The sequence below is a fragment of the Schistocerca americana genome, chromosome 2 (genome assembly GCF_021461395.2).
Source record: "Schistocerca americana isolate TAMUIC-IGC-003095 chromosome 2, iqSchAmer2.1, whole genome shotgun sequence".
NCBI lineage: Eukaryota > Metazoa > Arthropoda > Insecta > Orthoptera > Acrididae > Schistocerca > Schistocerca americana.
Window position 1 is genome coordinate 586,296,843 of NC_060120.1, and position 13,239 is coordinate 586,310,081.

Here is a 13,239-nt window from a genome sequence, read left to right on the forward strand (position 1 = left end):
TACTGGCTGAAAGGCTGGTTAAAACATGTCTGACCCAATCTGATCAGCTCACTACCAGTCAGCACATTACCAGTATATTCTTCCTGAACTCAGTCACATCACTGGCTGGGTTGAGGTGACATTCTTGCCAGACATAATGGCAGAAACAATATTGAAGGCATTCATACAATTGTGAATATCAAGTTTTAGCTGCCCAGCACCCATGACTACTTGGGAAGCCGGTCATTGTGTCAATGCATTGCTTCAAACTTTCCTGAAGTTTGCAGGGTAGAGACAGAAGACAACACACGTGTTCCAACGGGGTATAGTAAAACATAAAACATTCAGAATACTGAGAGTGGTTTGAAGATGAACCTTGACATGCAACAATTCAAGCTAGAGGGAATAAACATAAGAATGGCAGACATTTTTCACATTGTTAAAGGAAAGCATGAGGAAAGGCAAGAGGAGTATAGTTTTATTTCCAGACACTCTACAAGCTACTCTAGGATGTTGAATCACAGGCAGTAACATCAAAGCTGTAATCTGATGGTGTTCTTATCATTACAGCTTCTAAGAAATAACTGCCTCCAGTGAACTCAGAAGGGAGGGATGACATCGCATCACCTCATGCCATTATTGCCACAAGTGACTCTTCTTCTACTGCCACAACCCGAGAACTGTGACACCAACCAGCAATCTCACTACGAGTGTATCCGATGACCTCACCCGTACCTTAGCTAGTATATTCTGGACTGCAGGAGAGTTGGAGAGGGGGAGGGGGGGAAGAGGAAGGGATGGCACCACCACTGCGCTTCTACACTGAGAAATGATGCAGTCATGTTCTGCCTCGCAGCGGCGCATGGCATGGCATGGCATGGCTAGTCATACCCAGCTGTGCGAAGAACACGTGAATGACTGGGACCTTCATTGGCTTCATCTTGCCAGAACTCAGCACTGAAAGGAGGAGGTCTTTGTGGGGACCTCACCATTGATCACGTGAAATAATATACGTAAAAAAACTCTTTCAAAGCTCACAACCACAGGTGGCCAAAGACACTGTTAGCTAGGGCACAACCACCTATGCCGAGCTAACAGACACTCACAAGTGACAACATCGGCGAGCCCCTGCATATCAGCAACATTGATTGGACATGCCAGCTGCTATCCAAGCCAACCAACACACTACTGCAGGGAAGCCAATAAGCTTGCACACTGATGTATAAACAAATTGCCAATATATGACATATCAGACACTAAACAATGATGAACCCAACTATTATAGGTGTGCTGATGCTGACCGAGAAGCCAACATCAGTACCCAGCTGCAGCCACCATATAAAACTGCTCCACAATGTCAAAGGTATCCACCTGCATGATACCCACTACTAACAAAGCTTACCCTTGCATGACCTGTTGCAAGCAGCAAGAAAACTACTACTGCTCTTACAACCCAAGCCAACTATTTCCAGAGGTTTCTTTCCCATGGCTGTTGCCTTTGCACTTTTTTTTCCTCTGCTCTTCAAGCTGCTACTAAGCAGAACCAGACATATGCAAACATCGAAGTACAAACATACTGTGAGACCTCACTTAGTGAAAACGAACCAATATGCAGAGATGGCAGTACCCCTTTTGTGTTGGCCATCATGCTAGATGTTAGTGTGGACATGGAGGGGCTCCACCCTTTTTTAAAAAAGAAAAATTCACTGTGATATGGGTTTAGCCTCCTATAGGGAGAAATATCATTAGCACTCTTGCCATTCTCAGTTCACTGCGAACAACTGTTTTGTATGAATCTGATCTTTCTGCCCATTCTATTACTAGTAATAAAATTTTAGTTAATTTCACACACTGGCTTCCGATTTCATTCCAGAGGCCACCTGCTGAGAATTCCTACACATATATGTACATAAATTTGTGCTACTATCTTTTGTATGTTTCATTTCCTAGGAATGACTTCACATAAAATTTACCTGTACATTTTGATAATATCCATACAATATTTATTGTTTACAGATAAAGAAATAAAATGCCAGGCACAAAAATAATTTTTATGTAAACTTTGACTTCTCATTTAGAGTTATTTTCTCCGGTGATAAGATTTCTAACAAGCTCATGCCTCACATAAGGTGATAAATTGTGAAGCTCTGCCAATTCAACAAAAATTAAAACATACATCATTAACCACTCATCCTGGGTATCTAGATTCAGGGAATAGAAAGTCCGTTGGCTACATGTTAAGTTTCAATGTTTGTTAAAGCTGTGCGGCAAGTAATAATATACTGAAATAGGACCCTGTGTGTGTGTGTGTGTGTGTGTGTGTGTGTGTGTGTGTGTGTGTGTGTGTGTGTGTGTATAAACTGTAATCTAGTAAATATTAAGCTACTAATAGCAATTAAATAGCAGCTATATAATATACCTGCTTTATCAGAGTAGCAGTTTTCTTTCTAATGTACTCAATTAAATTCTGCTGGCATAAGTGTGAATAGCAGTAAGCAATATTGTGACAGTTCATTGTCTTTTGTGAAGACATACCTTGATGCATACAACATCCCTGAAAGTTCTCATTCTTGATGGGTTCAACAGAACATGATGAATGAATGAATGAATGAATGACCATATCTCATCTTAGAGTTCCTTCTTCTTCCAGTGGTGTATGAAATGTGGGAAGAATGACTGTTTAAATGCCTCTTTGTGTGCTGCAATTAGTCTGCTCTCCTCTTTGTGATCCCTACGGGAGCAGTAGGTGGAAGCAAAAGTATATTTATAGATACCTCATTTAATACCGGTTCTTTGAACTTTGTAAGTAGGTTCTCACAGAGTAATTTGCATATATCTTAAAGTGTCTTTTAATTCAGGTTTCTCAGTACTCCTGTGACAGTCTCCCATGAATCAAACAAATCTGTGATCATCCATGCTGTCCTGGTTTGAATACAGTCAATATCTCTTGTTAATTCTGTTTGGCATGGGTGCTATTGTAATCCTCACTTTAGAGCCAATGACATTTACTGAACACAAATAAACTTTCTGTGATAACAGATTATTATTATCTACTAATGCATGAAACCAAACAATAATAGTTGTTGATGGAGATTGATACAAGCAGTAATTCCTGATTGAAACTAATAAGCCATAGTTCCTTAGTGAAATTGGTGTAAGTTAAAGCATTACTTAAATATTATGAAAAGTACAGATCTAGGTTGCTACTCACCATATAGAGGAGAAGTTGAGTCACAGACAGCACACCAAACAGATTGCTATGCATTTGAGTTTTTGGCCATAAGGTCTTCTTATAAAGTAGAAAACACACACATATTCATACAAGCGCAAGTCACACATACTTGACTGTTACCACTGTCTCTGGCTATTGAGACCAGAGACAGAGAGAGAGAGAGAGAGAGAGAGAGAGAGAGAGAGAGAGAGAGAGAGAGAGAGAGAGAGAGAGAATGTGTTTTCTACTTTAAAACAAGGCCTTTTGGTTAACAGCTCAAATGTATAGCAGTCTTTTCATTGTGCCTGTCTGTGACTCATTGTCTCCTTTATATGGTGAGTAGCAATCTATCATTTTCAGAATATTGTCATTATTCTATCCTGGATTTTACATATTTCAAGCATTGCTACTTTGTTATGTACATGTACTGAAATTATAATACTATGCAGAGTTCTACTAATCCTTGCAGTGGTAGAAGCCACATGCTCACAAGCTGAAGCACTATGCATCTCTCACTTGGTCCAGCTGACAGCAGCAGCAGCTATAGTTCACCTGTAGAGGCAATGTCGGATCGAATGATAACTAAGAGTGAGTCAGCTGCTATGTGGCCTCATACAGGGAGTGGCAGAAATACCTGACAGTTTTCGGTCGTGCACAGTATGGCAGTCGCGTGGAATGGGGTGGTGAGGAATGTGGCGTTCTCAAGGTTACTCAAGGCAATTTCAGTTGCCATGGGGCAGTGGCCCAGTAAACATCATGCATTCATCTATGGGACATATTTTAAAAGAGTTAATTCTGTTGTTGTCACACAACATCAGTTTCACACACATTTTCATGTGAGTAGTAGGGGTCAAATTTCATCCCATAACACAATTGAGTTTTGGGTCAAGAACTTCGGATCAACTCGTTGAACATTAAAACAAAAGCCTAACGGACATCCAAAGTCAGTCAGAACACAGGACTATGCTGAGCGTGTAAGACAAGCCATGCTGATTATCCCACATTGACCTGTGCACTAGAGAAAATACATTTCCACTGGTATAAAACTGCAATTGTTCAAAAGCTTGAGCTCCATGACTATAACATCAGAAATTTTCAGAACGAATGAATGATCTGAGGGACGATGACAAAATTCTTGTAATGAGTGATGAAGCTCATTTCCATCTTGATGGATATGTTAACAAACAACATTTTTGCTCCAGGTCAGACACAAACCCACAAGAGTTACACGAATGCCACCTGCCAAAGTCACAGTGTGGTATGAGATTACTAAGAAAGGTGTTATTGGCCCATACTTTTTTGAGGAAGGAGGGCGAACAGTTACAGTAAACCAAGAATGTTACCTAAGAATGTTGGATGCTTTCTTAATTTCTAAATTGAAAAGAAAATGTCTTGGCATGAAAAAGATTTTGTTCCAAAAGGACAGAGCAACTGTCCACACAGCAAATGGTGTAATGGGTTATTTGAGGAAGAAATTTCATGGCCATGTCATCTCTCACAATGTTGACATCGCTTGGCCTGATCTTTCTCCCAACCTCTTTGTTTGTGCCAGAATGAGATTTTCACTCTGCAGCGGAGTGTGTACTTATATGAAACTTCCTGGCAGATTAAAACTGAGTGCCGAACCGAGACTCAAACTCAGGACCTTTGCCCTTCGGCAAGCAAGGACTCTACTGACTAAGCTACCCAAGCATGACTCACAACCCGCGTTCACAGTTTCAATTCTGCCAGTACCTCATCTACCTTCCAAACTTCACAGAAGCTCTCCTGTGAACCTTGCAGACCTAGCACTCCTGGAAGAAAGGATTCTGTGGAGACATGGCTTAGCCACAGCCTGGGGGATGTTTCCAGAATGAGATTTTTGCTCTGCAGTGGAGTGTGCGCTGATATGAAACTTCCTGACAGATTAAAACTGTGTCCCGGACCGAGACTTGAACTCGGGACCTCTGCCTTTTGCAAGAAAGTACTCTACCAACTGAGCTACCTAAGCATGACTCACAACCCATCTTCACAGTTTCAATTCTGCCAGTACCTCATCTCTACTTACTGCAAAGTTTGAAAGGTAGGAGACGAGGTACTGGCAGAATTGAAGCTGTGAAGATGGGTTGTGAGTCGTGGTTGGGTAGATCAGTTGGTAGATATGATATGAAACTTGCTTGGCTGTGAAAGGCAAAGGTCCCGAGTTCAAGTCTTGGTCCAGCGCACAGCTTTAATCTGTCAGGAAGTTTCATACAAACCTACACACTATCAGATTTGAAAGAAGCTATATGACAAATGACTATACCTATATCAAATGAGATGTTGAGTAAAGTGATTGACAGCTTTGCTGCAAGACTTGAGGAATGTATGATGAGGAATGACCACCACTTAAATGCTGTTATCTTTAAATAATGTAGCCTTTATATTTTTTCTGTAAAAGGTTACATTTATGTTTCTGCAGTGTTTATATTAATTGCCATTTTTTGCAATTTGTAATAAATAATAAACATGCAAAAGTGTTTATAAACATTGGAGTTATTTTTATTTGAAAACTGTTAGAAATTTCTGTCACTCCCAGTATTTGTCTGCTACAGAAGTTGAAGTGACCAGCCTATGAATTAGCCATTTCCTCACTAGAGGCTAGTTATGGAAGATGTAAGGCAAACTGATATATTCGTATGTTTGATTTGCACCTCCAGCTGCTAAAGGTCTCACAAATGTGAACAATAGTCTAAGACGGGACTTAAAAATGTTTTGTAAGCAGCTTCCTTTGCAAAATGATTGCATTTTTCCAGTATGCTACCAATGGGCAGAAGTCTGTCACCTGCTTTACCTATGACTAAGTATATGTGATAATTCCTAGCTATGCTAATTGTTATACCCAGTTATTTGCATGAGTTGGCTGTTTCTAATTTACCTCACTTATATTGTAATCATTTTGAAATGCTTTTCTGTACATAAAAACAAGTTTCCAATCCTTGCATCACTTTGAAATCTTATCAATATCAGACTGGTTTTCTTTTTTTTTTTTTTTTTTTTTTTTTTTTTTTTTTTTTTTTTTTTTTTTTTTTTTTTTTAGATAAGTCCAACATCTACAAAAAAATCTGATGTTACTATTAATATTGTATAGCAAGTCACTAATATACAAAATGAATGTCGAGAATCTTAATAATTTCCCAGAAGCACACAAGTGTCTCCTACTTTCCCTATGATTCTTGACCCGAGGTAACATGCTGCTACCTCCCTACCAACTGTGCAGATGGGAGTTATCCTCACAACACATTCCCTGCTCCTGAAATTGCCTTGGCCATAACCTACAATAACCTATTGTTCCCACAACCTAAATCCAACTGTTTCTGCCCCCTCTGTCCACTCACCTCCTCACAATTCACCACCTCCCCTCAACCTCACTGCGCGCTGCTCTTTGCCAGTGCATCCACCTGTCTTTTCCCCTTATCTGCTCCTCTCTTTTCCACTCCCCATTTTCCCCCTCCACTCCCTCCCCCACAGCCTCTGACACTGTGACTCTCAACCCTGTCCTGCTGCCTCTAGCCACTACATGCTCTGTCAGGCAGTGCTGATTCCTCTTTCCTCATCTACACACTGCCATCCCTCCCCCTTCTCTACCCCACTCTTCTTCAGATTGCTGTAGTCTGTGTGGAGTTGCTAGAGTCAGTGGTCATGTGCGTGTGAAGTGTGCTCATTTGTGTGAATGTGTGTGTGTATCTCTTTTTTGAACAAGGCTTTGGCTGAAAGCTTATATGTAACAGCTGTTTCATCATGCCTGTCTGCAACTCAATTTGTCATCTTTATGGTGAGTAGCAATCTATCCTTTTCATAATATTGTTGATATTCCAACATGGACTATGCATTGTTTGATTTTTTCCTTTGTCAAAAGTGCTTGTGTCAGTGCATTTCATCATTTGCAGCCCATATCATTGCTAGAATGATTCTCCATTTGTCTTTGCTGTGATTATATACAGGGTTTACATAAAGTCTGGGAACACTTTCAGTTATTTATTGCACAAGAACCAAACATTGTACAGAGATCATACATATGTCATTTTGAAGACAAACTCTGAAAGATTTTTTTCATGTATACCGCCACAGAATAGTTTGGTAATTCACCGATAGTCAGCACTAGTAGAAAAAATGGCGGGTTCAGGTGCAGAGCGAGCTTTCTGTGTGTTGGAGTTCGACAAAAATCCATTGTAACGAATTTGTTGTGCCAGTGGTAAATGGTCTTCCTTGTTTGTGACTTCTTCCTGTAATACATTCTAAACATCTGTTAAACAGCTGTAGCACACTTGTTTTTGTCAAATTCAAACACACAGAAAGCTCGCTCTGCACCTGAACTCACCATGTTTGCGACTAGTGCTGACTATTGTCAAATTATAAAACTATGCTGTGGCGGTATACATGAAAGAAAACTTTCAGGGTTTCTCTTCAAAATAACATGTGTATGATATCTGTACAATGTTTGGTTCTTGTGCAATAAATAATTGAACATGTTCCTGGACTTTATGTCCACCCTGTACTTTCCTTATGGCAAGTGCCTGCAATGCCACCTGATGGCATTCAAACTTAGAATGGGCAGTGGGCACAATGTTGTGGCTCATGAGTGTATTTTCCATCTTGTATGGGCTCTCAACCTATTTCTTCTACAAAGCTGTCAGAGAAAGCATTTAGTATTATTTCACAGGAGTCTTGTCACATCTACCACTTACCAAACTGTGATTGTCCTTATTGATTTTTGGGTGATTAAAGTTTATACCAATGATGACAGTACAACTGAGGAATATATGTGTTAGTGAGTGGAAGATTTCACTGATACCTTCAGTTACATTAGAGGGTGAGTCTGGTAATATGTAGAAGAACCCAGTTATAAGTTTATGTTCACCCTTAATATTGACTCTTGCTCAAACAGGCTCAGATACAGCTCTGGTTTTAATCGCAGTGGGTCTCAGTTTCTTGTCTACAGTGACAAATACACTGCCTCCATTTCCCATTAGCCGACCTGCTTGACCTTCACTTAGATTTACCCCAACAATGTCACACTAGCTATTTTAGGTTTTAGCGAGCTTTCTATATCTAGTATTAGAAGAGTCGTCTAAGGTAAAAATTCTTGTCTTCACTCTACACACAGTTAATCTTGTGAGCAGCAGCCTCTAATGTCTAGTCCACCACTACAGTCCTCAACCTTATGGTGTAAGTCCAGGAAGTCATAGCATAGCTTGTCACACAACCTTCATGGTCTTTTTGGGAATAATGCTGAGAGTTTTATTGAAACTTGTCATGGGAAATTTGGTTGTGGACTATGTTTGGAAGGTTGTACCAGTCTGTGAAGGTGTTAATTAGGGCAATCACCCAAATATCTACACTGGTATTCTGTTACTTCATAACTTCTTGAATAATTCCATAGCACCTGCATGTTTGGAGACAATAAAACATTCTTTTCATGTGCTAAGACAAATTTGGCTCACAAACTGTATAATAGCAACCATGGTGAAGCCACTGCTCCTGACTTTAAAGTACTTTTGAACTGATTAACTACAGACACCCAACCACATTCGGTCGTTTCTGTGCATAATTCACTCCTTCCACTGATATACCGAAGTCTGAACTTGTCTTTGTCTTTCCTTAGCACTGACGCACATCCCTGCAATGTCAATTTCCTGCACACAGTTAAAACTTAACAGAGTATCAACTTGCTCTCCTATCACTCCCAGGGTAAAGAAATGTTACTGTTATATCCTAGCCAGTAATGCCACCTGAGCCCGCTGCCAAAAGGTTGGCAGCATCAAAGTCCGGACGCCGTCCGCATAAGCAGCGCCAGCGAGACAGGAAATCGCCGCAAGTCTGCGCGCGCCACCACTGGCTTCTGGTTTCTTAAGCGCTGGAGTCGCGAGTGCTAGGACAGTTCTGTATTCGCCGCTCAGTTGTATACTCGCCACCGAATTGTGTACTTGCTAGTCAGTTGTGTGTTCATCGCAGCAGAGTTGTTGTTTGTCGTCAGCCGACGCTGACCTAGCCGCTCTGACTCGAACTAGACAGATTACTGTAGACACGGAGTTCACTACTGTGTTTCTGTATCTTCGTTAATAAAGATAAGTACCGACTTTTATTTAATCAGAGTGTTTGGGTTTTCATCTTTCTGTTCACTGTTCCAGCGGACCGGTCGGCCCGCTATTAAAAGTGTGGCGGTGACTTCGTAAGCCGTTTCTACAGCGAATTGCTTGTCGCTACGAACGCTGCCACAAAAGTTACATTGTTACATTTTTGTTTTGGTCATTTACTTTCAGCCTACCATCACCCAGTAAATATCAAAATTACTTCATAGGTTCTACTTTCCAATTATATTATCCAGACAATATTTTCTGTTTTGAACATTCCTATGGTATAGTTAGTTTCATTCCAGTAATTTTATTTTACAGCAGAGCTTGATATTTAAAATTTAATAGTGCCATGTTAACTAAAACTATTAACTCCCTTAATAATTTCATGTGAAGTGCTTAGTTTCTTAGTTTCATGTGTATTAAGTTTCTGGATAGTTATATACTAATGTCCATATCATTCTCAATAAATGTCAGTAAAAGGTAAAGATTATTATCTATTACTTACAAGAACTCTTACCATAAAAATTAACATTACTTATAGGCCCAGAATATTACTCACTTCCTCTCATTCTCACTGCTACATGCATCTTACTGCCATGCTTTCTTTTTCTTTTATGCTTCTCAGGCCTCACTGTCACTGGCACTAGTCTAGCAACAGCCTGCATTACTGATGGACGACACTTGAGTTTCAGTATCAGACTTTCCAATGTTCTGTTTACTTACTTGTAGCCTTAATTTTCGTCATACAACCCTTACACTCATAACCAAACATTTTGTAACTTTAACAGTGTGTGTGTGTGTGTGTGTGTGTGTGTGTGTGTGTGTGTGTGTGTGTGTGTGTGTGAATATACACTATGTGATCAAAAGTATCTGAACATCTGGCTAAAATGACTTACAAGTTCATGGCGCCCTCCATCAGTAATGCTGGAATTCAGTGTGGTGTTGGTTCACCCTTAGCCTTGACGACAGCTTCCACTCTCACAGGCATACATCCAGTCAGGTGCTGGATTCCATCTTGGGAAATGGTAGCCCATTCTTCATGGAGTGCTGCACTGAGGAGAGGTATCAATGTCAGTTGGTGAGGCCTGGCATGAAGACGGCGTTCCAAACATCCCAGTCAGGTCAGGACTCTGTGCAGGCCAGTCCATTACATGGATGTTATTGTCATGTAACCACTCTGTTACAGGCCGTACATTATGAAGAGGTGCTTGATCATGTTGAAAGATGCAGTCACCATCCTCGAACTGCTCTTCAACAGTGAGAAGCAAGAAGATGCTTAAAACATCAATGTAGACCTGTGCTGCAATAGTGCCACACAAAACAACAACAGGTGCAAGCCCCCTCCATGAAAAACACGACCACACCATAACTCCACAGCCTCTGAATTTTACAGTTGGCTCTACACACACTGGCAGATGAGTTGACTGGGCATTCGCCATACCCACACCCTGCCATCGGGTCACCACATTGTGTACTGTGATTCGCCACTCCGAACAATGTTTTTCCACAGTTCAAACATCCAATGTTTATGCTCCTTACACCAAGCAATGCATCATTTGGCATCTACTGGCATGATGTGTAGCTTATGAGCAGCTGTTCAACCATGAAATCCAAGTTTTCTCACCTCCCACCTAACTGTCATAATACTTGCAGTGAATCCTGATGCAGTTGGAATTCCTGTGTGATGGTCTGGATAAATGTCTGTCTATTACACATTACAACCCTCTTCAACTGCCGGCAGTCTCCGTCAGTCAACAGACAAGGTCAGCCTGTACGCTTTTGTGTTGTACATGTCCCTTCACGTTTCCACTTCACTATCACATTGGAAACAGAGGATCTAGGGATGTTTAGGAGTGTGGAAATCTCGCATACAGATGTATGACACAAGTAACACCCAATCACCTGACCACGTTCAAACTCCGTGAGTTCCACGGAGCACCCCATTCTGCTCTCTCACAATGTCTAATGACTACTGAGGTCGCTGATATGGAGCACCTGGCAGTAGATGGCAGCACAATGCACCTAACATGAAAAACATATGTTTTTGGGGGTGTCTGGATACTTTTGATAACGTAGTGTTTCTCATCTGGTGCCACATATCTGGTGATAATGTTAGTAAATGGTTATTATGCACATACTATGTTTTACCTCACTATCACTACTTTCAGCAGAAGAAAAATGCCTTTTATTTGCCCTGTATTTAGATAAGTTACTGAAGATGGATGAAAAACAGTTAATAGCATCCAGTTTAAAATGAAATTCCAACGTTCCAAATATATACTACTTACTGAGAACCACTGTGATTCAAGAACTCTCTGACAAGAAGCTTAATCTTTGTAATATTTCTTCCAACCTGAAGAATAGAATTATTTTCTTCTGTTTGCTCATAATCAAATTTGTATACCTCTTTTGGGCCAACATGCTTCTTGCCAATTATGCCTGCAACAGAAATATTTGAATATAAATATTTGAATGAATAGGACACTGTAAGAAATAGAATAAGTCCTAAGAAACAAGAGCAAATATTCCCCTCACATTGCAGAGGTGACAATAGTAATAATTGACAGTGAAGTGAATAATGAATCTTTCAAAATGTTTCACAGAGATAGAAGGTTCAAAATGGTAAGAATTTTTATTAGCAGTATACATACAACTAGCCTTGTCAACAAGTACAGTTAATAGTACAGCTTTGCATATATACAGATGCTTAAATCTAATGGAACGTTAATTATATATATCAGGGCCAGCGCAAGGCACGTGCGAATCGTGCGGCCGCACGGGGTGGCACTTTCCGAGGGGCGGCAAATCTGCCACCGCCCCCCTCCCCCCCCCCCATTTTTTTAGGACAAACTCAACATTCATACCCAAGAGGGGATTTGAAACCGAACCTCGGAGGGAGTGGCTTCAGGAACTGTGGCATGGCGCTTCGACTACCTGCCGGCCGCCCCTGTTGAACAACGGGTGGGAGGAGGACTAATTTCTTCCTCCTTGCCACTGTGGCAAGGAGGAAGAGCCTACGGAATATCAGACCAGCTGTGTGGCTGGATTGAAGAGTTTTTAGCAAACAGAACACAGCATGTTGTTATCAACGGAGAGACGTCTACAGACGTTAAAGTAACCTCTGGCGTGCCACAGGGGAGTGTTATGGGACCATTGCTTTTCACAATATATATAAATGACTTAGTAGATAGTGTCGGAAGTTCCATGCGGCTTTTCGCGGATGATGCTGTAGTATACAGAGAAGTTGCTGCATTAGAAAATTGTAGCGAAATACAGGAAGATCTGCAGCGGATAGGCACTTGGTGCAGGGAGTGGCAACTGACCCTTAACATAGACAAATGTAATGTATTGCGAATACATAGAAAGAAGGATCCTTTATTGTATGATTATATGATAGCGGAACAAACACTGGTAGCAGTTACTTCTGTAAAATATCTGGGAGTATGCGTACGGAACGATTTGAAGTGGAATGATCATATAAAATTAATTGTTGGTAAGGCGGGTACCAGGTTGAGATTCATTGGGAGAGTGCTTAGAAAATGTAGTCCATCAACAAAGGAGGTGGCTTACAAAACACTCGTTCGACCTATACTTGAGTATTGCTCATCAGTGTGGGATCCGTACCAGGTCGGGTTGACGGAGGAGATAGAGAAGATCCAAAGAAGAGCGGCGCGTTTCGTCACCGGGTTATTTGGTAACCGTGATAGCGTTACGGAGATGTTTAATAAACTCAAGTGGCAGACTCTGCAAGAGAGGCGCTCTGCATCGCGGTGTAGCTTGCTCGCCAGGTTTCGAGAGGGTGCGTTTCTGGATGAGGTATTGAATATATTGCTTCCCCCTACTTATACTTCCCGAGGAGATCACGAATGTAAAATTAGAGAGATTAGAGCGTGCACGGAGGCTTTCCGGCAGTCGTTCTTCCCGCGAACCATACGCGACTGGAACAGGAAAGGG

General features: G+C 41.1%; 1 protein-coding gene across 1 annotated transcript in view; it reads right to left on the minus strand.

The window, feature by feature from the left end:
• Window positions 1–13,239, minus strand: part of LOC124594789 (N-sulphoglucosamine sulphohydrolase) — a 111,547-nt gene that overhangs the window by 69,858 nt on the left and 28,450 nt on the right. Inside the window, exon 4 of the mRNA XM_047133204.1 lies at window positions 11,574–11,724. Within this exon, the coding sequence (XP_046989160.1) occupies window positions 11,574–11,724 (151 nt within the window). The remainder of the gene's footprint in view (window positions 1–11,573; window positions 11,725–13,239) is intronic.